Source organism: Cetorhinus maximus, chromosome 23 (genome assembly GCF_964194155.1).
Source record: "Cetorhinus maximus chromosome 23, sCetMax3.hap1.1, whole genome shotgun sequence".
NCBI lineage: Eukaryota > Metazoa > Chordata > Chondrichthyes > Lamniformes > Cetorhinidae > Cetorhinus > Cetorhinus maximus.
The window spans coordinates 46,927,230-46,952,156 of record NC_135901.1 but is presented as its reverse complement, the minus strand read 5'-3'; the positions used below and the strand labels follow the sequence as shown (position 1 = coordinate 46,952,156).

Sequence of the window (24,927 nt, the reverse complement as noted above, 5' to 3'; positions counted from 1 at the left end):
CAAGATGTTTATTTGGGGAATTGTTTTTCTCTGAGACCCGGGACAGTCAAACTATGACCCAAAGTTCAGATTTAGGCTTTGAGCTTGGGCTATGGGGCCCACATACATGGAGCACCATTACCGGATGTCCTTCATCCCCGATTTTAATCACTCCACCATTGGTGGCCGGGCCTTCAGCTAGCTGGACCCTAACCTGTGGAATTTCCACGCTAAACCTCTCCACCTTTCTCATTCACTTTCCCCCTTTCAGACACTCCTTATAACCGACCTCTTTGACCAAGCATTTGTTAGAAACTCGATATAAATATAAGTTGTTGCATTTGTTATTGTAATTCAGTCAGACCTGATCACTTATTGAGTCTGTATCAACGTAACTCAGATAGACACAGCTTGTGTCATAGTTCAGTAAGATCTGATCACTCACTGAGTGAGAGTCTCTATCAATGTAACTCAGATAGACACAGCTTGTGTCATAGTTCAGTGAGATCTGATCACTTCCTGAGTGAGAGAGTCTGTATCAATGTAACTCAGTTAGACACAGCTTGTTGGAACAGACCTGGGGAGAAAGAGGCTCTGAATTAATCACTGGATTTTCTGTTCTCCACAGTTGAGAAAAAAGGTGATTCTTTCCAAATATCCAAATGACGAATCAAGTCATTAAAGATGATTTGTTGTTTTGAGTTGAATTATTTGGTAGAAGTAGAGTGAAGGAATGGGATTGACCCACAGGCTGAGTCACCACTTTAAGGACAGGAAGAGAGAGAATCTGGAGAGGAGAAATGAATTAGTAGGAGACCAGGCACTGAATCTGGAACAATGAGCAGAGAGGGGGAGGAGTGTGTGGGACAGGGATTTAAAGATTTGGGGGAATGAAAGGAGAAAGAATAATCCATTGAAACTAGAATAGTCTGTTCTGAATTTCTACCCTGTACTGACAGTGATGGCTTTTGTAAACTGTGTTTACAGGGGATTAGAGGGAGAGGATTTTCAGATGGGAAACTCAAACCAAAAATCTTGCAAGATCTTATAGAATCACTGAATTCATAAATAATCAGCCTCTGATTATGGAAGGAAAAATGTTTGTCTTGTCTGTGGGGAAATATTTAAATCATCAGTGTGACTGGAAAATCAGCGGGACACAAACACACACACACACACACACACACGAGTTGGAATCGCATCTCGGGATCAAACCTGACATCACGTGTGCAAAAAGTCTGGTTTAGAGTCAGACAGTTGTGAGGAAGAGGAATGGAGTTGGTAGCTCGGGAATGAAAACAATGGCTTCAGTCTTCCCAATACTTAATTGGAGGAAATTTCTGCACATTCACCACTGGATATCAGACAAACAGTCTGATAATTTAATAAAAGTGGAGAAGTGGAGAGAGGTGGTGGTGAGGTAGAGCTGGGCACTGTCAGTGTACATGTGATTAATGACACCGTGTTTTCAGTTGATGTCATTTTGGGGAACATGTTGATGAGAAATAAGAGGAGGCCAAGGCTGGATCCTCTGGGGGACACCAGAGGTAACTGTGGGAGTGGCAAAGGAAGACATTCCGAGTGATTCTCTGGCTATGATTAGATAGAGAAGAATGTAACCAGGAGAGAGCAGCCCCACCCAGCTGGACGACAGTGGAGAGGTGTTGGAGCAGAATGGTGTGGTCAACATTGTCAAAGACTGCAGATAGGTTGAAGCTTGAGTAAATCAGTCTAAATTTGAGAGCTCTACATATACAGTTTTTAAAAAAGCATATTTTCAAGATTATTAAACGTTTTATGAGCCATAAAATGTTTGTAGAAGAGAAAACACCTTTCTGACTGTATATCACATCAATAGATTCTGTTCAAAAACAGAATTACCTGGAAAAACTCAGCAGGTCTGGCAGCATCGGTGGAGAAGAAATCAGTTAACGTTTCGAGCCTTCACGACCCTTCGGCAGAACTGTTGTCGATAACTGAAACCCTATTGTAGTGACTAATAAAATCTGCTTGTGTGTAATTGGTAGTTATTTATATGAAATATCCTGTACACACAGAAATGGAATTTCAAGTTTTTATTTAGTGAAGAATTATAGAGAGTTATAAAGAGAATTATTAAGAGTTAATTATACATGAGTCTAATTTACAATGTAGGCTTTACATATTAAATTTCCATTGAGCTTAGAGCAAGTATTTAGCTGCTTGAAGTGCTGTCTGCACAATAATGATTGTCCAAACTGTCTGTCTGAAGCCTCCTTCCCCCCACCCCTCTCAGCATCTCCTGTAACCCCCAGATTTTCACTCTAAGATCACACCAAGTCTGAGTCATTAAAATGAGCCCTCACTGGGAAAGGTTTGGGAAATGCTGTATTAATAGACTCAGCACTTTGTGTTTAACACAAAGCTGTTTTATTTGAATTTTATCCACAACATTAATCATTATATCTATCTGGAGTTTATTAACATCAGCAGAAACAGACAGCAACGAACATGGTTCAGTCCTGGATGTGATTAACAGCAAAATCCACTTACTGTCGTTACTCATGAATTCGCTGGTGCATCAGCAGGTTGGGTGCCTGAGTGAATTTCTTTCCACACTCGAAGCAGGTGAACGGGCTCCCCTCTAGTGTGAACTCGCTGGTGTCTGTGCAGTGCGGATGACTGAGTGAATCCTTTCCCACACTTGGAACAGGTGAATGGTCTCTCCCCAGTGTGAACTCGTTGGTGTCTGCGCAGTGTGGCTGACAGACTGAATTTGTTCCCACAGATGGAGCAGGTGAATGGTCTCTCCCCAGTGTGAACTTGCTGGTGTCTCTGTAGTGTGGATAACTGAATGAATCTCTTCCCACACTCAGAACAGGTGAATGACCTCACACCAGTGTGAACTCGCTGGTGTGTTAGCAGTGTGGATGACTGAATGAATCCCATTCCACACTTGGAACAGGTGAATGGCCTCACCCTAGTGTGAATTCGCTGGTGTCTCAGCAGTGTGGATGACTGAGTGAATCCCTTCCCACACTCGGAGCAGGTGAATGGTCTCTCTCCAGTGTGAGTTCGCTGGTGTTTCAGCAGTGTGGATGACTGAGTGAATCCCTTCCCACACTCGGAGGAAGTGAATGGTCTCTCTCCAGTGTGAGTTCGCTGGTGTCTCAGCAGTGTGGATGACTGAGTGAATCCCTTCCCACACTCGGAGCAGGTGAATGGTCTCTCTCCAGTGTGAGTGCGCTTGTGTATAGTGAGTTGATAAGTTTGCCTAAACCCAGCCCCACAGTGAGAGCACCTGAACAGTCTCTCATCAGTGTGAACACGTTGATGCGACATCAGTTTCTGGGAACTTTTATAGCACTTCCCACAGTCTGGGCATTTAAAAGATCTCTCATCAGTGTGAACTCACTAATGTGTCATTAGGTTCGCTGAATTAATGAATCCCTTCCCACACTTTGAGCAGGTGAATGGTCTCTCCCCAGTGTGAACTCGCTTGTGTGTCAACAGGGTAGATAACTGAGTGAATCCCTTCCTGCACATGGGGCAAGTGAATGGTCTCTCCCCAGTGTGAGTGCGTCGATGAGTTTCCAGCTCTGATGGGGATTTGAATTGTTTCCCACAGTCCTCACATTTCCAAGGTTTCTCCCGGTTGTGACTGCGCTTGTGTCTCGATAGGCCAGATGATTCGCTGAAGCCTCGTCCACACACAGAACACGTGTACGGTTTCTCCCCACTGTGAACGGTGCTTTTTCCTTCCATGTTCAAAATCCGATGATATTGAGGTTACGATAAATTGGGTGACTCCGTCAGATCCTGATGTGATGTTTGGTTTCAGTTTCCTGACTGCAAATCCTCCCCTTCTAATACCCTGTGAAATTGATTTAAAACAGTAAAAAGGGGAGTGAGAGAGAACCCACAAAAACACAAAGGCAGGTTGTGAAATTGAGCTGAATGAATCTGGGAATTTGTGGGGCCGGCACGAGGAAAAAGTGACCATGAAAACTGCTGGATTGTCATAAAAACCCAACTGGTTCACTAATGTCCTTCAGGGAAGGAAACCTGCCACCCAGTTTGGGCCTATAGATGACTGTGCCCTCCACAGGAGGAGAGAGAGACAGACAGGGGTTGGCATTGGGGGTGGGAGGGAGAGGAGAGCGAGACAGACAGGGGTTGGCGTTGGGGGTGGGAGGGAGAGGAGAGAGAGACAGAGATGAGTGAGACAGCATGAAAAGGAGAGGGATAAAAACAAAAAGTGTTGGAAAATCTCTGCAGGTCTGGCAGCATCTGTTGAGAGAAAAACAGAGTTAACGTTTTGAACCCGTATGACACTTTTTTGGAATAGGTGAAGCAGAGGGGATTTACATTTCTACAACTCGACCAGACCTTTCATAGAATGTCCCAAACCCTCAACCTCCACCACCTACAAGGACCAGGGTAGCAGGTGTATGTGAGCATCATCACCTCCAAGTTGACTTGTCTGACATTCAGTACTGGATGAACAACATTTCCTGCATTTAAACACTGGGAAGAGTGAAGCCGTTATCTTCCGTCCCCGCTACAAACTCCACTCTAGATCCACTGGCTCCCTGCAACTGTCAGAGGCCGAGCCAGTCTGTTGAAAAATCAGTGTCATATTTGACCCCGACATGAGCTTCCAGCCACATATCCACATCATCACCAAGACCACCTATTTCCACCTTAGTAACATCGCCCGACTCCACCCCAGTCTCAGCTCATCTGCTGCTGAAACTCTCATCCATTCCTTTGTTACCTCTAGACTTAACTATCCTTACACACTCCCGGCCGGCCTCACACATTCAGCCTCCCTGTAATCTTGAGGTCATCCAAAACTCTGCTACCCGTGTGCTTACTCACACCATGTCTTGTTCACCCATCACCCCTGTGCTCACTGACCACCAAAGACTCAGGGTTAAGAAACACCAAAATGTTAAATTCCTCTTCCATATTTTCAAATCCCTTTCTATGGAATCTCCTCCAGTCTCACACCCCTCCGAGATATCTGCGCTCCTCTAATTCCAGCCTCCTGGGCATTCCTGATTTTAATTGTCCCACCTTCAGTGGCCGCGCCTTCAGCTGCCAAGGCCATGAGCTCTGGAATTTGCCCCTAAACCTCTCAATACCTTTTTCCTCCTTTAGGATACTCCTTAAAACCTTTTGATTAAACATTCGCTCACCTGCGCTCATGTCTTGTTATGTGGCTCAGTGTCGAATGTTTCTTTATAACATTCCTATCAATCACTTTGGAGCTTCCTATTACTCAAAATGTGCAATGTAAATACAGAGTGTTGTTGTTGATTTGGACATATATCACTGCCCCTTCATAATCACTGGGTGAATAACCTGTAACTCCTTACCGAGCAGCATTGTGGGAGCACCTTCACCACACGGACTGCAGCGGCTCAAGAAGGTCAAACATCATCTTCTCCACAGGCAACTGGGGATTGGCAATATTTGCTGGTCTTGCTAGTGAAAGGACAGGGGAGGGACTAACTGATTTGCTCTTGGAGAGAGCCAGCATGGGCACAATGGACTGAATGGCCTCCGTCTGTATTGTAATCATTCAGTGATTCAGTGACTGGTTGAGAAAGGACCTACACTGGAGGCCAGGGACCAACTTGTGTAACCAACAGCCACCCTGATACAAACCGGCTCTTAATTGGTCCGTCTGTGTTTCTAGACTCGGTTCTGTGAGCAACGCCTGCAATAAAATAATAGCAAAATACTGCAGCTGCTGGAAATCTGAAATAAAAAGAGCAAATGCTGGAAATACTCAGCAGATCAGGCATCTGTCTCTGGAGGGAGAAACAGAGTAAACATTTCAGGGGGTGCAGGATGAATCAAGGGGAATAAAAATGGTGCAGAATTTGATGGTCAATAAAAGCTCAAAAGTGAAGAGGAATGGACTATAGCGCAGGAAAAACAATTCCTGACTATGAAAGATACTGTGGGAAGATAAAGCTGGGAAGACAGCAGCACATGGGCAGTGGTGGAAACCTCATTTAGTCACAGTCAGCAGAAGTAACAGTAAAATCCAAAATAGAGCTAAAATACACCCAATATTAGAAGCAGAGGAAGTTAGACGAAGGCAGAGAGGTGATCAGGGAGGGCAGAGGTGACACAGAGCAATGGATGGACCTGGAATCAGATCCACAGTGAAGGAGCCACACAAGCCCCAGAGACATGGAACTTCTCACAGAGATGAGAATAAAACTAAAAGCTCTAAATTGTCGATGAATGGTGAAAAATACTCAACTCTGAAACTGAAACTTTGAAAAACTCCCAAAATCACAGGGTGTCCAGGGGAGACAGAGGGGGTCCAGGGTGAGACCGAGGTGGTCCAGGGGGAGAAGGAAGGGGTCCGGGGGGAGACTGAGGGGGTCCAGGGGGAGATGGAGGGTGTCCGGGGGGAGTCTGATGGGGTCCAGGGAGAGAACGATGGGGTCCGGGGGGGAGACTGAGGGGGACGAGGGTGAGACTGATGGTGTTCGAGGGGGAGATTGAGGGTCTCCAGGGAGAGACTGAGGGGGTCCAGGGGGAGACGGAAGTTGTCCAGGGGGAGACTTAGGGTTTCCAGGGGGTGATTGAGGGGGTCCAGAGGGAGACCGAGGGTTTCCAGGGGGAGACTGAGGGTGTCCAGGGGGAGACCGAGGAAGACCAAGGGGGTCGGGGGGGAGACTGAGGGGGTCCGTGGGAAGACTGAGTGGTTCCAGGAGGAGACTGAGGGGGTCCAGGGGGAGACTGAGGGTGTCCAGGGGGAGACAGAGGGGGTCCGGTGGGAGACCGAGGGGGTCCAGGGGGAGACTGAGGATGTTCAGGGGGAGATTGAGGGTGTCCAGGGGGAGAATGAGGGGGTCCATGGGGAGACCGAGAGTGTCCGGGGGGAGCCTGAGAGTGTCCAGTTGGAGACTGAGGGTGTCCAGGGGGAGACCGAGGGGGTCCGGGAGGAGACTGAGGGTGTTCGAGGTGAGTCCGAGGGTGTCCGGGGGAGACTGAGGGTATTTCAGGGGGAGACAGAGGGTGACCAGTGGGGAGATTGAGGTTGTCCAAGGGGAGACTGTGGGTGTCCGAGGAAGACCAAGTGTGTCCAGGGCTGGAGACTGAGGGTGTCCGGGGGGAGACTGTGGGGGTCCGGGGGGAGACCGAGGGGGTCCGGGGGTAGACTGAGTGTTTCCAGGGGGAGACTGAGGGTGTCCAGGGGGAGACTGAGGGGGTCCGAGGGGAGACTGAGTCGGTCCTGTGGGAGACTGAGTGGGTCCAGGGGGAGACCAAGGGTGTCCGGTAGGAGAGCGAGGGGGTCCGGGGGGAGACTGAGAGGTCCGGAATGAGACAGAGGATGCCCAGGGGGAGACTGAGGGTGTTCGAGTGGGTCCGGGGGGAAACCCAGGGTGTCCAGGGGGAGATTGAGGGGGTGCAGGGGGAGACTGAAGGTGTCCAGGGGGAGTCTGAGGGCGTCCAGAGGGAGGCCGCGGGGGTCCCGGTGGAGAACGAGGGGGTACCAGGGGAGACCGAGCGTGTCCTGGGGGAGACAAAGGGGGTCCGGGTGGAGACCGAGGGGGTCCAGGGGGAGACTGAGGATGTTCAGGGGGAGATTGAGGGTGTCCAGGGGGAGAATGAGGGGGTCCATGGGAAGACCGATGGGGCCCGTGGGGAGACTGAGGGGGTCCGAGGGGAGACCATGGGGGTCAAGGGGGAGAATGACGGGGGCCAGGGGGAGACCGAGGGGACCGGGGGGACACCGGGAGGGTCCGGGGGGAGACCGAGGGGGTTCGGCGGGAGACTGAGGGGGTCCAGGAGGAGACTGAGGGTGTCCAGTGGGAGACTGAGGGTGTCCATGGGGAGACCGATGGGGCCCGGGGGGAGACTGAGGGGGTCCGGGGGAAGACTGAGGGGGTCCGAGGGGAAAATGAGGGGGTCAGGGGGGAGAATGAGGGGGTGCAGGGGGAGGCGAAGGGCGTTCGAGGGGGAGAATGAGGTTGTCCGGGGGAGACTGAGGGTGTTCGAGGGGGAGAATGAGGGTTTCCAGGGGAGACTGAGGGTGTCCAGGGGGAGACTGAGGGGGTCCGGGGGGGAGACCGAGGGTGTCCAGTGGGAGACTGATGGGGGTCCAGGGGGAGTCTGAGGCTGTTCGAGGGGGAGACGGAGGGTGTCCAGGGGGAGTCTGAGGCTGTTCGAGGGGGAGGCAGAGGGTGTCCAGGGGGAGACTGAGGGGTTCCAGGGGGTGACTGAGGGGGTCCGGTTGGAGACCGAGGGGGTCCAGGGTGAGACTGAGGGGGTCCAGGGGGAGACTGAGGGGGTCCGGGGGGAGACCAAGGGTGTCCAGGGGGAGCCTGAGGGTGTCCAGGGGGAGACTGAGGGTGTCCAGGGGGAGAATGAGTGGGTCCAGCGGGAGACTGAGGGGGTCCATGGGGAGACTGAGGGTGTCCAGGGGGAGACTGAGGGTGTCCAGGGGGAGATAGAGGGGGTCCAGGAGGAGACTGTGGGTGTCCGGGAGACACCGAGGGTTTCCAGGGGGTGACTGAGGTTGTCTGGGAGGGGGGGGGGGGGGAACTGAGCGGGTCCAGGGGGGGACTGAGGGGGTCCAGGGGGAGATTGAGGGTGTTCGAGGGGGAGACCGAGGTTGTCCAGGTGGAGACCGACTGGGTCCGGGGGGAGACCGAGGGTGTCTACGGGAGACTGAGGGGGTCCGGGGGAGACCGAGGTGGTCCAGGAGGAGAAGGAAGGGGTCCGGGGGAGACTGAGGGGGTCCAGGGGGAGACTGATGGGGTCCAGGGTGAGACAGAGGGGGTCCAGGGGGAGACCTAGGGTGTCCAGGGGGAGACTGAGGGTGTCCAGGGGTTGAATGAGGGTGTCCGAGGCTTAACTGAGGGTGTCCAGGGGGATACTGAGCAGGTCCAGAGGGTGACTGAGGGGGTCCAGGGGGAGACTGAGGGTGTCCAGGGGGAGACTGAGGTTGTCCAGGGGGAGACTGAGGGTGTTCGAGGGGAGAAGGAGGGTGTGCACGGGGAGACTGAGGGTGTCCAGCGGGAGACCGAGGGGGTCCAGAGGGAGACTGAGGGTGACCAGCGGGCGGCCGAGTGTTTCCGGGGGGAGACTGAGGGTGTCCAGGTGGAGATCAAGTGTTTCCTGGGGGAGACCGAGGGGGTCCAGTGGGAGACCGAGTGGGTGCAGGGGGAGACTGAGGGTGTCCGGGGGGAGACCGAGGGGGTCCGGGGGCAAGAGCGAGGGTGTCAGGGGGGAGATTGAGAGTGTCCATGGGGAGACTGAGGGGGTCGAGGGGGAGACTCAGGTTGTCCAGGGGGAAACTGAGGGGGTCCGAGGGGTGACCGAGGGTGTCCAGGGGGAGAGTGAGCGGTTCCGGGGGGAGACTGAGAGGGTCCAGGGGGAGACCGAGGCTGTCCAGTGGGAGACTCAGGGTGTCCACGGGGAGACCGAGGGTGTCCGGGGGGAGACTGAGGGTTTCCAGGGGGAAACTGAGGGTGTCCAGTGGGAGACCAAGGTTGTCCAGAGGGAGACTGAGGGTGTGCAGGGGGAGACCGAGGATGTCTGAGGGGAGACTGAGGGTGTTCGAGGGGGAGAATGAGGGTGAAAAGGGTGAGACAGCGGGTGTCCAGGGGGAGACTGAGGGTGTCCATGGGGAGACTGAGGGCATCCATGGGGAGACTGAGGGTGTCTAGGGGAGACTGAGGGGGGTCCAGGGGGAGACTGAGGGGGTCCAGGGGGAGGCTGAGGTGGTCCGGGGACAGACTAAGGGGGTCCGAGGGGAGACTTAGGGGGTCCAGGGGGAGACTGAAGGGGTCCGGGGGGAGACCAAGGGCGTCCAGGGCCAGACTGAGGGAGTCCAGGGGGAGACTATGGATGTGCAGGGGGAGACTGAGGGGGGTCCAGGGGGAGACTGAGGGGGTCCGAGGGGAAACTGAGGGTGTCCAGTAGGAGAATGAGGGTTTCCAGGGGGAGACTGAGAGTGTCCAGGGGGAGACTGAGGGTGTCCAGCTGGACACCGAGGGGGTCCATGGGGAGACGGAGGGCGTCCGTGGGGAGACTAAGGGGGTCCGGGGACAGACTGAGGGGGTCCGAGAGGAGACTGAGGGGATCCAGGGCGAGACTGAGGGGGTCCAGGGGGAGGCCGAGGGGGTCCGGGGGGAGACCGAGGGCATTCATGTGGAGACCAAGGGCGTCCGGGGGGGAGACCGAGGGGATCCAGGGACAGACTGAGAGGATAAAAGGGGAGACATAGGGTGTCCAGGGGGAGACAGAGGGGGTTCGGGTGGAGACTGAGGGTATCCAGGGGGAGACTGAGGGTGTCCAGGGGGAGAATGAGGGTGTCCAGGTGGACACCGAGGGGGTCCATGGGGAGACGGAGGGCGTCCGTGGGGAGACTGAGGGGGTCCGGGGACAGACTGAGGGGGTCCGAGAGGAGACTGAGGGGATCCAGGGCGAGACTGAGGGGGTCCAGGGGGAGGCCGAGGGGGTCCGGGGGGAGACCGAGGGCATTCATGTGGAGACCAAGCGCGTCCGGGGGGAGACCGAGGGGATCCAGGGACAGACTGAGAGGATAAAAGGGGAGACATAGGGTGTCCAGGGGGAGACAGAGGGGGTCCGGGTGGAGACTGAGGGTATCCAGGGGGAGACTGAGGGTGTCCAGGGGGAGAATGAGGGTGTCCAGGGGGAGGCTGAGGTGGTCCGGGGACAGACTGAGGGGGTCCGAGGGGAGACTTAGGGGGTCCAGGGGGAGACTGAGGGGGTCCAGGGGGAGACCGAGGGCATTCATGGGGAGACCGAGGGCGTCCAGGGGGAGACCGAGAGGATCCGGGGACAGACTGAGAGGATACAAGGGGAGGCATAGGGTGTCCAGGGGGAAACTGAGAAGTTCCTGGGGGTGACAGAGGGTGTCCAGAGGGAGACTGAGGGTGTCCACTGGGTGACTGAGTGGGGTCTAGGGGGAGACTGAGGGGATCCAGGGGGTGACTGAGGGGGATCCGGGAGGAGAGTTAGTGGGTCCAGGGGGAGAGTGAGGAGATCCAGGGGGAGGCTGAGGGGGTGTGGGCGGGGACTGAGCGGGTCCAGGGGGAGGCTGAGGTGGTCCAGGGGGAGACTGAGGGTGTCCGAGGGGGGACTGAGTGGGTCCGGGGTGAGACTGAGGGGGACCAGCAGGTGACTGAGGGTTTTCGAGGGTGCGACTGTGGGTGAAAAGGGTGAGACTGAGGATTTTCGAGGGGGAGACTGAGGGGGTCCGCGGGAAGACTGAGTGGTTCCAGGAGGAGAGTGAGGGGGTCCAGGGGGAGACTGAGGGTGTCCAGGGGGAGACAGAGGGGGTCCGGTGGGAGACCGAGGGGGTCCAGGGGGAGACTGAGGATGTTCAGGGGGAGATTGAGGGTGTCCAGGGGGAGAATGAGGGGGTCCATGGGGAGACCGAGAGTGTCCGGGGGGAGCCTGAGAGTGTCCAGTTGGAGACTGAGGGTGTCCAGGGGGAGACCGAGGGGGTCCGGGAGGAGACTGCGGGTGTTCGAGGTGAGTCCGAGGGTGTCCGGGGGAGACTGAGGGTATTTCAGGGGGAGACAGAGGGTGACCAGTGGGGAGATTGAGGTTGTCCAAGGGGAGACTGTGGGTGTCCGGGGAAGACCAAGTGTGTCCAGGGCTGGAGACTGAGGGTGTCCGGGGGGAGACTGTGGGGGTCCGGGGGGAGACCGAGGGGGTCCGGGGGTAGACTGAGTGTTTCCAGGGGGAGACTGTGGGGGTCCAGGGGGAGACTGAGGGGGTCCGAGGGGAGACTGAGTCGGTCCTGTGGGAGACTGAGAGGGTCCAGGGGGAGACCGAGGGTGTCCGGTAGGAGAGCGAGGGGGTCCGGGGGGAGACTGAGAGGTCCGGAATGAGACAGAGGGTGCCCAGGGGGAGACTGAGGGTGTTCGAGTGGGTCCGGGGAGAAACCCAGGGTGTCCAGGGGGAGACTGAGGGTGTTCGAGGGGAGAAGGAGGGTGTGCACGGGGAGACTGAGGGTGTCCAGCGGGAGACCGAGGGGGTCCAGAGGGAGACTGAGGGTGTCCAGGGGTGGACTGAGGGAGTCCAGGGGGAGAATGAGGGTGTCCAGGGGGAGAATGAGGTTGTCCAGGGGGAGAATGAGGGTGTCCAGGGGGAGGCTGAGGGGGTCCGGGGTAGACTGAGGGGGGTCCAGGGGGAGACTGAGGGGGTCCAGGGGGAGGCTGAGATGATCTGGGGACAGACTAAGGGGGTCCGAGGGGAGACTTAGGGGGTCCAGGAGGAGACTGAGGGCGTCCAGGGGGAGGCTTAGGGGGTCCAGGGAGAGACTGATGGGTTCCAGGGGGAGACCGAGGGGGTCCAGGGGGAGAATGAGGGTGTCCAGGGGGAGACCGAGGGCGTCTGGGGACAGGCTGAGGGGGTCTGGGGTAGACTGAGGATGCCCAGGGGGAGACTGAGGGGGGTCCAGGGGGAGACTGAGGGGGTCCAGGGGGAGGCTGAGGTGGTCCGGGGACAGACTGAGGGGGTCCGAGGGGAGACTTAGGGGGTCCAGGGGGAGACTGAAGGGGTCCGGGGGGAGACCGAGGGCGTCCAGGGGGAGACTATGGATGTGCAGGGGGAGACTGAGGGGGGTCCAGGGGGAGACTGAGGGGGTCCGAGGGGAAACTGAGGGTGTCCAGTAGGAGAATGAGGGTTTCCAGGGGGAGACTGAGAGTGTCCAGGGGGAGACTGAGTGTGTCCAGGTGGATACCGAGGGGGTCCATGGGGAGACGGAGGGCGTCCGTGGGGAGACTGAGGGGGTCCGGGGACAGACTAAGGGGGTCCGAGAGGAGACTGAGGGGATCCAGGGCGAGACTGAGGGGGTCCAGGGGGAGGCCGAGGGGGTCCGGGGGGAGACCGAGGGCATTCATGTGGAGACCAAGGGCGTCCGGGGGGAGACCGAGGGGATCCAGGGACAGACTGAGAGGATAAAAGGGGAGACATAGGGTGTCCAGGGGGAGACAGAGGGGGTCCGGGTGGAGACTGAGGGGGTCCATGGGGAGATGGAGGGCGTCCGTGGGGAGACTGAGGGGGTCCGGGGACAGACTGAGGGGGTCCGAGAGGAGACTGAGGGGATCCAGGGCGAGACTGAGGGGGTCCAGGGGGAGGCCGAGGGGGTCCGGGGGGAGACCGAGGGCATTCATGTGGAGACCAAGGGCGTCCGGGGGGAGACCGAGGGGATCCAGGGACAGACTGAGAGGATAAAAGGGGAGACATAGGGTGTCCAGGGGGAGACAGAGGGGGTCCGGGTGGAGACTGAGGGTATCCAGGGGGAGACTGAGGGTGTCCAGGGGGAGAATGAGGGTGTCCAGGGGGAGGCTGAGGTGGTCCGGGGACAGACTGAGGGGGTCCGAGGGGAGACTTAGGGGGTCCAGGGGGAGACTGAGGGGGTCCAGGGGGAGACCGAGGGCATTCATGGGGAGACCGAGGGCGTCCAGGGGGAGACCGAGAGGATCCGGGGACAGACTGAGAGGATACAAGGGGAGGCATAGGGTGTCCAGGGGGAAACTGAGGGGGTTCCAGGGGGTGACTGAGGGGATCCAGGGGGAGACTGAGGGGAGTCCAGGGGGAGACATAGGATGTCCAGGGGGAGACTGAGGATGTCCAGGGAGAGACTGAGAAGTTCCTGGGGGTGACAGAGGGTGTCCAGAGGGAGACTGAGGGTGTCCAGGGGGAGACCGAGGATGTCTGAGGGGAGACTGAGGGTGTTCGAGGGGGAGAATGAGGGTGTTCGAGGGGGAGACAGCGGGTGTCCAGGGGGAGACTGAGGGTGTCCATGGGGAGACTGAGGGCGTCCATGAGGAGACTGAGGGTGTCCAGGGGAGACCGAGGTGGTCCAGTGTGAGACTGAGTGTGTCCGGGGGGAGACTGAGGAGGTCCAGGAGGTGACTGAGGGGGTCAGGGCGGAGACTAAGGTGGTCCGAGGGGAAACTGAGGGTGTTCAAGGTGGAGACTGAGGGGGTCCGGGCGGAGACTGAGTGTGTTCGAGGGGTAGAATGAGGGTGTCCAAGGGGAGACCGAGGGGGTCCAGGTGGAGTCTGAAGGGGTCCAGGGGGAGATTGAGGGTTTCCAGGGGGGCACCAAGGGTGTCCGGGGGGAGATTGAGGGTGTCCAGGGGGAGATTGAGGGTGTCCAGGGGTGGACTGAGGGAGTCCAGGGGGAGACTGAGGGTGTCCAGGGGGTGACTGAGGGTGTCCGGGGGGAGACTGAGGGTGTCCAGCGGGAGACTGATCTGTCCAGGGGGAGTCTGAGTGTGTCCAGGGGGAGAATGAGGGTGTCCAGGGGGAGGTTGAGGGGGTCTGGGGTAGACTGCGGATGCCCAGGGGGAGACTGAGGGGGGTCCAGGGGGAGACTGAGGGGGTCCAGGGGGAGGCTGAGATGGTCCGGGGACAGACTGAGGGGGTCCGAGGGGAGACTTAGGGGGTCCAAGGGGAGACTGAGGGGGTCCAGGGGGAGACCGAGGGGGTCCAGGGGGAGAATGAGGGTGTCCAGGGGGAGACCGAGGGCGTCCGGGGAAAGGCTGAGGGGGTCTGGGGTAGACTGAGGATGCCCAGGGGGAGATTGAGGGCGTCCGGGGACAGGCTGAGGGTGTCCAGGGGGCGACTATGGATGTGCAGTGGGAGACTGAGGGGGGTCCAGGGGGAGACTGAGGGGGTCCGAGGGGAAACTGAGGGTGTCCAGTAGGAGAATGAGGGTTTCCAGGGGGAGACTGAGAGTGTCCAGGGGAGACTGAGGGTGTCTAGGTGGACACCGAGGGGGTCCATGGGGAGACGGAGGGCGTCCGTGGGGAGAATGAGGGGGTCCGGGGACAGACTGAGGGGGTCCGAGAGGTGACTGAGGGGGTCCAGGGGGAGGCCGAGGGCGTCCGGGGGGAGACTGAGGGTATCCAGGTGGGATTCGAGGGTTTCCTGAAGGAGACCGAGGGGGTCCAGGGGGAGACCGAGTGGGTGCAGGGGGAGACTGAGGGTGTCCGGGGGGAGACCGAGGGGGTCTGGGGGGAAGAGCGAGCGTGTCCGGGGGGAGATTGAGAGTGTCCAGGGGGAGATTCACGGTGTCGAGGGGGATACTCAGGTTGTCCAGGGGGAAACTGAGGGAGTCTGAGGAGTGACCGAGGGTGTCCAGGGGGTGACTGAGGGGGTCCGGGGAGAGACCGAGGTTGTCCAGGGGGAAACTGAGGGGGTCCGAGGGGAGACCGAAGGTGTCCAGGGGGAGAGTGAGCGGTTCCGGGGGGAGACTGAGAGGGTCCAGGGGGAGACCGAGGCTGTCCAGTGGGAGACTCAGGGTGTCCAGGGGGAGACCGAGGGTGTCCGGGGGGAGACTGAGGGTTTCCAGGGGGATACTGAGGGTGTCCAGTGGGAGACCAAGGTTGTCTTGAGGGAGACTGAGGGAGTCCAGGGGTAGACCGAGGATGTCAGAGGGGAGACTGAGGGTGTTCGAGGGGGAGAATGAGGTTGAAAAGGGTGAGACTGAGGGTTTTCAAGGGGGAGACTAAGGGTGTCCAGGGGGTGACTGAGGGTGTCCAGGGGGAGACAGAGGGGGTCCGGGTGGAGACTGAGGGTATCCAGGGGGTGACTGAGGGTGTCCAGGGGGAGAATGAGGGTGTCCAGGGGGAGGCTGAGGTGGTCCGGGGACAGACTGAGGGGGTCCGAGGGGAGACTTAGGGGGTCCAGGGGGAGACTGAGGGGGTCCGGGGGGAGTCCGAGGACATTCATGGGGAGACCGAGGGCGTCCGGGGGGAGACCGAGGGCGTCCGGGGGGAGACCGAGGTCGTCCGGGGGGAGACCGAGGGGATCCAGGGACAGACTGAGAGGATACAAGGGAAGACATATGGTGTCCAGGGGGAGACTGAGGGTGTCCAGGGGGAAACTGAGGGTGTTCCAGGGGGCGACTGAGGGGATCCAGGGGGAGACTGAGTGGGGTCTATGGGGAGACTGAGGGGATTCACGGGGTGACTGAGGGGGATCCGGGGGGAGAGTTAGTGGGTCCAGGGGGAGACTGAGGAGATCCAGGGGGAGGCTGAGGGCATTTGGGCGGGGACTGAGCGGGCCCAGGGGGAGGCTGAGGGGGTCCAGGGGGAGACTGAGGGGGTCCGAGGGGGGACTGAGTGGGTCCGGGGGGAGACTGAGGGGGACCAGCAGGTGACTGAGGGTTTTCGAGGGTGCGACTGAGGGTGAAAAGGGTGAGACTGAGGATTTTCGAGGGGGAGACTGAGGGTGTTCTAGGGGGAGACCGCGGGTGTCCGGGGGAGATTGAGGGTGTCCAGGGGAGACTGACGGTGTCCAGGGGGAGACCGAGGTGGTCCAGGGGGAGAATGAAGGGGTCCGGGGGGGAGACCGAGGGTGTCCAAGGGGAGATTGAGGATTTCCAGGGGGTGACTGAGGGTGTCCGAGTGGAGACCGAGGGGGTCCACGGGGAGACTGAGGATGTTCAGGGGGAGATTGAGGGTGTCCAGGGGGAGAATGAGTGGGTCCATGGGGAGACCAAGGGTGTCCAGGGGGAGCCTGAGGGTGTCCAGTTGGAGACTGAGGGTGTCCAGGGGGAGACCGAGGGGGTCCACGGGGTGACTGAGGGTGTTCGAGTTGAGTCCGAGGGTGTCCAGGGTGAGACTGAGGGTATTTCAGGGGGAGACAGAGGGTGCCCAGTGGGAGACTGAGGTTGTCCGGTGGGGGGGGGACCGAGGGTGTCCGAGGGGGGGACTGAGGAGGTCTACGGGGAGACTGAGGGTGTCCACGGGGAGACTGAGGGCGTCCGAGGGGAAAATGAGGGGGTCAGGGGGGAGAATGAGGGGGTCCAGGGGAGGCGAAGGGTGTTCGAGGGGGAGAATGAGGGTGTCCAGGGGAGACTGAGGGTGTTCGAGGGGGAGACTTTGGGGTTCTAGGGGAAGACTGAGGGGTCCAGGGAGAGACTCAGGGTGTTCGAGGGGGTGAATGAGGGGGTCCGGGGGAGACTGAGGGGGTCCAGGGGGCAGACTGAGGGGGTCCGGGGGGAGACGCAGGGGGTCCGAGAGGAGACCCAGGGGGTCCGGGGGGAGACGCAGGGGGTCCGAGGGGAGTCTGAGGGGATACGGCGGGAGACTGAGTGGGTCCGGGGGGTGAATGAGGGTGTCCGAGGCTTGACTGAGGGTGTCCAGGGGGATTCTGAGCGGGTCCAGGGGATGACTGAGGGGGTCCAGGGGGAGACTGAGGGTCTCCAGGGGGAGACTGAGGTGTGTCCGAGGGGAGACTGAGGGTGTCCAGGGGGAGACTGAGGGTGTTCGAGGAGGAGAAGGAGAGTGTGCACGGGGAGACTGAGGGTGTCCAACAGGAGACCGAAGGAGTCCAGAGGGAGACTGAGGGTGTCCAGCGGGCGGCCGAGTGTTTCCGGGGGGAGACTGAGGGTGTCCAGGTGGAGACCGAGGGTTTCCTGGGGGAAACCGAGGGGGTCCAGGGGCAGACCGAGTGGGTGCAGGGGGAGACTGAGGGTGTCCGGGGGGAGACCGAGGGGGTCCGGGGGGAAGAGCGAGGGTGTCCGGGGGGAGATTGAGAGTGTCCATGGGGAGACTGAGGGGGTTGAGGGGGAGACTCAGGTTTTCCAGGGGGAAACTGAGGGGTCCGAGGGGAGACCGAAGGTGTCCAGGGGGAGACTGAGCGGTTCCGGGGGGAGACTGATGGGGTCCAGGGGGAGACTGAGGGGGTCCAGGGGGAGACCGAGGGTGTCCAGTGGGAGACCGAGGGTGTCCAGGGGGAGACTGAGGGTGTCCAGGGGGAGACCGAGGATGTCTGAGGGGAGACTGAGGGTGTTCGAGGGGGAGAATGAGGTTGAAAAGGGTGAGACTGAGGGTTTTCGAGGGGGAGACTGAGGGAGTTCGAGGGGGAGACCGCGGGTGTCCATGGGGAGACTGAGGGTGTCCAGGGGAGACCGAGGTGGTCCAGTGTGAGACTGAGTGTGTCCGGAGGGAGACTGAGGAGGTCCAGGGGGAGACTGAGGTGGTCCGAGGGGAAACTGAGGGTTTTCAAGGTGGAGACTGAGGGGGTCCGGGCGGAGACTGAGTGTGTTCGAGGGGTAGAATGAGGGTGTCCGAGGGGAGACTGAGGGTGTCCAGGGGGAGACTGAGGGTGTCCAGGGGGAGATTGAGGGTGTCCAGGGGGGGACCAAGGGTGTCCGGGGGGAGACTGAGGGGGTCCGGGGGGTGACTGCGAGGGTCCAGGGGGAAACTGATCTGTCCGGGGGAGTCTGAGGGTGTCCAGGGGGAGAATGAGGGTGTCCAGGGGGAGGCTGAGGTGGTCCGGGGACAGACTGAGGGGGTCCGAGGGGAGGCTTAGGGGGTCCAGCGGGAGACTGAGGGGTTCCGGGGGAGACCGTGGGGGTCCAGGGGGAGATTGAGGGTGTCCAGGGGGAGTCTGAGGGTGTCTCGGTGGAGACTTATAATGTGAAACCACAGTCCTCCCTCCCACTGAGATACTGATCCTTCCAACATAGAGGAATTTGGGGAAAGAGTGGCTTTGATGCTCAGATTTTCTCTGTTTCCATATGATCAGATTGATCGAGAAGCACTGGTGAAGGTGCAAGGAAAATTTACTGGAATTTTGCCAGAACTGGAAAGTTATGTCAATCCACACAGATTGAACAGGTTGAAAAATGTTTTGTTGAGGAGAATGAGTAAGGGATGACCTGACCGAGGCCTTTAAGATAATGAGAGGGTTTGACAGGGTAGACAAGTGGAAGATGTTTCCACTTGCGAATGAATGAGAATAAACATAAGTTAGTCACAAATAAATCTAATTTCATTCACCAGAAATAAAGCAGAAAATGCTGGAAACATTCGTCACATCTAGGAACATCTGTGAATTGGGAAACAGTATTAACTTTTCAAGTCTGTTCACTGATGCAGTGCAATTGTGATGTAAAGTCATAGGCTATGTTTAGCTCTCCACAGACACTATCAGATCTGATGAAAATTCCAGCATTTTCTGTTTTTATTTCAGATTTACAGCACCAGATTTTCTCCAACTGTTGTCGGTTAAGAATGTAGAACTCATGATCAAAAGAGCTTGAGATCCCAGTGCGAGCTAGAAACTCATGGGCACAATCACACCATGAAAAGATCATTCACCGGCTGAATTGCTGGCAGTACGGAGTTTAAATGTTCTGTGCATGGGAAGAAAAGCCATTTGTTCACACCGCCTGCTGAGGCTCCAGTGAGTTAAGATCTAACTGTAGGAGTTTGTTCTGCTGTTCATTACATCCAGGAGAGAATTATGGTGGAGACATATTGAATTGAATTAATAATTTTATATCAAAAACAAAAATACCTGGAAAAACTCAGCAGGTCCGTATGACTCTACAACAGAACTAATTATTCTATTTTTCCTTAGTTTTGTTGAAGAGTTATACGGACTCGAAACGTTAACTGTGTTCCTCTCCGCAGATGGTGTCAGACCTGCTGAGTTTTTCCAGATATTTTTGTTTCGGATTTCCAGCATCCGCAGTTTTTTGCTTTTATAATAATTTTATATCTTGGCCCTGTGGCTCCATTCGTCATCGGATCACAGAACATAATTTTCTATTTAACAAAGGAGGTTTTCAATGGCGGCGGACGTACCCAGCATTCAATGGGAGGCAGGATGTGCCCGAACCTCACTGCGAGCTCCTCGCGCAGGCGCAGTACCGCTCATTGGTTGGAACATGCGCATTGCAGACTCCGACCGGAGCATCCGCAGTGCGGTCTGTACCTGGAGCTGTTCGAAGGGGCTGGGAAGTGACGAACACGAGCGAGTAAATAGAGCCGGTGAGTGGGGAGGAATGGAGGCGGCAGAATGGGCGGGGAGGCTTCATGAACATCCAGTGAAGGCCCGAAACTGCGAAATGAAGCGACCAGTCCCGCGGTTGCACCGAACGGGACGACGACAAAAACTGTGGCCCGAGTCTCCGCTCGGAGACTGGCCCGGGGTAACGGTCGCCATCTTTATAGGGGGCAATGTGCAGCAGGGCGCATGCGCGGTCATCCTATCCGGGTAGCAGGAGGAGAGAAAATTGTGCATTTCTATCCTGGACTGACAGGGATGGATTTTGGAAACTTCTTTTACAGGGGGTTAGAAGGGAAGGATTTACACACAGCAAACTCAAACCAAGAGGAATGTTTGCCTCTTCTCAATATCCATCCTGAACTAATAATAATGGATTTTGTAAATTTCTCTTACGAGTTCCTAGGAGTGGAAGATTGACAAACGGGAAAACTCAAACCAAAATCACATCAAGATCTGACAGAGTCAGAAATTCACAGCAATCTCTCTTCCTGCCCCCTGGGCAAGGATGACCATGCATGTGCCCTACTGCACATTTCCCCCAATAAAGATGTCGGCTGCTTGGTTTCATCTCAAAAATAGCCTGAAAGGAATACTTTATTGGAAGTTACAAAGTAAAGCAAACTGATTTTCAGAATCTTAAACTTCAGCCCAGTTACAAGGATTATTAACATCAGCAGAAACAGACCCAAACTGTCAGAAAGAACATGGTTCATTCCTGGATGTGATTAACAGCAGCAATAACAGCAGAATCCCACCCCTGCTGTCACTTGTGAACTCGCTGGTTTCTCAGCAGTTGGACTATCAATTAAATCCCTTCTCATACACGGAGAAGGTGAATGGCCTCTCCCCAGTGTGAACTCCCTGGTCTGTGTCTTGGAGATGATGGTTTTCCCATGCACCAGCTGCTCTTGTCCTTCCTGGTGGTGAGGAGTGTGGGTTTGGCAGAATCTGTCAACATTCTTGTTGCGTTGCAGTTGGATGAAGTCCATCTTGTATTCCTCCATTGCTCTCTCTCCTTCTCTCATGTTCTCTCTCTCTATCTCCTCTCACAGAGTCTTGTATAGGCCCAGACTGAGTGCAGGTTCCCTTCCCTGAGGGACATTAGTGAACCAGTTCGGTTTTTATGACAATCCAGCAGTTTTCATGGTCACTTTTTCCTAGTGCCGGCCTCACAAATTACCAGATTCATTCAGCTCAATTTCACAACCTGCCATTGTGTTTTTGTGGGTTCTCTCTCACTCCCTTTTTTCTGTTTTAAATCAATTTCACAGAGTATCACAAGGGGAGGATTTGCAGTCGGGAAACTCAAACCAAACATCAGATAAGACCAGACAGATGCATTGTATTCATTTGGATCAGAATATCATTGGATTTTGAACATGGAAGTAAAAGGCACCGTTCACAGTGGGGAGAAACCGTACACGTGTTCTGTGTGTGGACGAAGCTTCTGTCAATCATCTGGCCTGTCTAAACATAAGCGTAGTCACACTGGAGAGAAGCTGTGGAAATGTGGGGACTGTGGGAAGGGATTCAATTACCCGTCTGACCTGGAAACTCATCAGCGCAGTCACACAGGGGAGAGGCCATTCACCTGCTTGCAGTGTGGGAAGGGATTCACTCAGTCATCTGACCTGCTGAAACATCAGCGAGTTCACACTGGAGAGAGACCATTTACCTGCTCTGAGTGTGGGAGCAGATTCACTGAGTCATCCACCCTGTTGAAACACCAGCGAGTTCACACTGGGGAGAGACCATTCACCTGCTTGGAGTGTGGGAAAGAATTCACTACGTCTTCCCATCTGTTGAGACACCAGCGAGTTCACACTGGGGAGAGACCGTTTACCTGCTGCGAGTGTGGGAAGCGATTCACTCGGTCATCAGCCCTGCTGAGACACCAGCGAGTTCACAAGCAACTACAGTGAATGGATTTTGCTGTTAATCACATCCAGGACTAAACCATGTTCATTGGGGTTTGTTTCTGTAACTGATGTTAATAAACTCCAGTCCAGTTATAAGTGTTAATATTCTGGCCAAAAATCAAATACATTAGCTTTGTGTTAAACACCATGTGTCGAGGCTTTTTAATATCTCCAACACAAGTTAGTTCCTTTTGAAGGGCCCTCCCTCTCCCCTGTCTCCTCCACCCTCACCTCCAACAACAAGTGTGAGGAGCTCATGGAGCTTCTTTGTCACTAAAACTGAGACAATCCGATCAGCTGCGTCTGCTGCTTCCCTGCCTCCCACGAGCCCACCAGGACAAACTGTCTCTAAAATTCCCCCTTGTCCGAGCCCTGAACCCACATCTTTCCCCATTTTCCCTTCCATCTCCCCTCATGCCCTCTCAGTGCTCATCTTATCCATGAGACCCACCTTCTGCTGTACTGATCCCACTCTCACTGAATGACTGACCACCCAACTTCCCCGTATTCACTAATATTGTTAACGGTTCTTTCTCTAAGGTACTGTCCCTCTCTGCTCCAAATATCCAATCATCACCCCTTCCTCAAAAAAACAAACGTTTGTACCCACTGTCCTTTGCAAACTACTGCCCCATCTCCAAAACCCCTCTCCTCTCTACACTGTTGGAAGATGCTGTCACTTCCCAAATACTGGGATTGTCAGTGTGAACAGGGTGGGATGTGTTTGGAGACGGGATGCCCCAGTTTTCCACCCTGGGATTCTCAGTGTGAACAGGGTGGGATGTGTTTGGAGACAGGATGCCCCAGTTCTCCACCTTTAAAGGGACAGGGAGAGGACCAGTTGGGCTGAATGATGCTGCTTTATGACATCTCTGCAGTGCCTAGTAACCATTCTCCCTGAGCCCTGCTCATTATGGGCTGGCTTTAGCTCAGTGCTGTTACTGGGAGGGAAACAGGAGGAGGATTCGAGCTGTGTAGAGCTCAGGATTAATGGGGAGAGATACAGGATCAACTTCTACCTTACTGAGTGAGAAATGTCATTGTCCCGGACACTCCCTGTCCCTCAGTATCTGTATCCGGGGGACAGGCTGATGGGTTTACTCTGTATCTAATCCATGCTGTGTTTGACTGGAGAGTGTTTGATTCTGACAATGATTGTTCACTTCGATGATGATGAGATAAACCCATCAGCTTCTTCCCTGGACACAGATCCTGAAGGGCAAGGAGTGTCTGTAATATTTTGGACCATGTCCTTGACCCAGTTTTAAACTTCTTGCTCACATATCCTTTCATCCTGCTTTGTTCTACTGTAAAGACCCCCCAGTTTCTCCAGTCTCTCCTCAATGGAAACAGTTGAATTAAGTTAGAAACTTAAGCAGGAGCTTCACAGCAGACAGGTCACCATGAGAAAACATTTCATTCCACAGTCAGTTGTTATCATCTGGAATACACTGTCTGAAAGTTTGGTAGGTGCAGGTTCAACAGTAATTTTAAAAGGGAATTGGAGAAATGCTTGAAAGAAAACATTGACAGAACCATGGGGAAACAGCAGGGTAGAGGACTATTCAGATAGCTCATCCAAAGAGCTGGCAAAGGCACGATGGGGCGAATGGCCTCATTTTGTGCTGTATCTTCTCATCCATGGTATCATCTCTGTGAATCTCTCCTGCACCCTCTCCATGGCCCTGAGATCATCCTGTTGTAAGATGCGAGAATTTGACTCAATATTCTAAATGCAGCCTAATCAATGATTTACAAATTAATTTTGCAGAGAAAATTGGAGTAATAGGTTCAAACAGCATTTTAAACTTTTCCTTCACATTTAAAGATTTGTGTACCTGAACCCCTTGTAACATGGTTAAAAGACATTGAGGTAAAATGCTTGATATAATGTGTATTATGGGATAGAGAAGTTTAGTCTGAGTTCGAAACTCAAACAGGCTCTTCACTGCAGATAGGTCACCATGGCAACACTGATAAGACATTCCATTGCACAGAATCAGCTCATTGGAAACTCGAATCAGATCAGGGAAAAGGACAGAGTTTGTCTGTTATTAACCACAATAAAAACTGAAACCAGAGTGAGGAATAGAATAGATCAGATTATAACGTGTGATGTTCATACCTATAATTGTGAAACTATCAGAATTAACAGTGGGCAGGGGAGTTTAGGGAGAATGAGAAAATTCCAGAAGAAAAGTAACTGCTGGGGACCAGGGAATGTGTCCTTGTAAATCACAGATTAGAGAAATTCCAGCTCTCTTTTCCTCACTTCCTGCCAAAACCCAGCAGAGAAGACAAAGAAGAGCCAGGGGCCAGATCTGGATCACTACAGGGTATAAAAGTGAGCGGATACTGATGTAAGGGGGCAGTCGGGACTGGAGACACCAGAAATCAAACTCAGGGTGCCCGAGGTTCCATTCAGCGGGCTGACCTCATGTAAGTGACTGTGGACACACGGGACTTGCATGTTTACTCTGATTTATGGATCAATATGAGATACGGTAGAGGACAGAGAATCTGCTCAGCTTATATTTCTAAATAAAGTATTAAAGTTGCTGATACTGGACTCTCAAACCCACTGATCATGAAGAGAACGTTTAAGCTGGAATTTTCCACCTTTTTACTGTTCTGATCGTCTACTCCTTTAAACTGTTATTGTACCGAGAGAGAGAGAGAATTAATTTACAGACAAAAAGGAAGCCAGCTCGAGGGGCTGAATGGCCTACTCATGCCCATATTTCTTCTGCACTTTCATCGACTCCTCATTAAGGAAGGTTCTTGAATTGTTACTGTCAGGGCTTCACAGGTTTATTCAGTGTATATATTAGTAAAACCGCGCACTTTAATATGATATTGTCCCCAGCTCAGTGTTCAGATCGATCAGACCCTTCAAATCCAAACTCTCAGCACAATTCATGTACCTCCCTCTTGCCTCAATATATGATCATCAACTAATGTGATCTTCAACTTGTTCTCATACTACATTGTGATCCAAAAGTTAACAACTCATCCAAATAAGTGAAACTGCAGAGACTCTCTAACTTTAGAATAACTCAATGAATTAAACTGAATTCTTCACAAATGCAATGTTTTATGGATTCAATGGAACATCCTATTTCATTATCTTATTGCTCATTCCTCTCTTGTCATTTAATCATTGTTCTATAAGTGAAACATTTAATTCTGAGTCTGTTACAGAATCAAAGACATTCAGGCCCCAC

The 24,927-nt window shown here is 55.0% G+C and overlaps 2 protein-coding genes and 1 long non-coding RNA gene across 3 annotated transcripts in view; 1 reads left to right on the top strand and 2 right to left on the bottom strand.

The window, feature by feature from the left end:
* LOC144698298 (uncharacterized) overlaps positions 1–24,927 on the top strand; it is a 127,370-nt gene that overhangs the window by 14,751 nt on the left and 87,692 nt on the right. The window lies entirely within an intron of this gene.
* Positions 2,517–24,927, bottom strand: part of LOC144698527 (uncharacterized) — a 102,359-nt gene continuing 79,948 nt past the window's right edge. Inside the window, exons 3-4 of the mRNA XM_078570461.1 lie at positions 2,997–3,226; positions 2,517–2,623 (exon numbers count right to left, since the gene is read on the bottom strand). Coding sequence (XP_078426587.1) covers positions 2,517–2,623; positions 2,997–3,226 — 337 coding nt within the window. The remainder of the gene's footprint in view (positions 2,624–2,996; positions 3,227–24,927) is intronic.
* Positions 2,521–19,940, bottom strand: LOC144698528 (uncharacterized). Its single transcript, XM_078570462.1, has 2 exons — positions 19,875–19,940; positions 2,521–3,120 (listed from the first exon to the last, which is right to left on the bottom strand). The coding sequence occupies exons 1-2, from the start codon at positions 19,938–19,940 to the stop codon at positions 2,521–2,523; spliced, it is 666 nt and encodes a 221-aa protein (XP_078426588.1).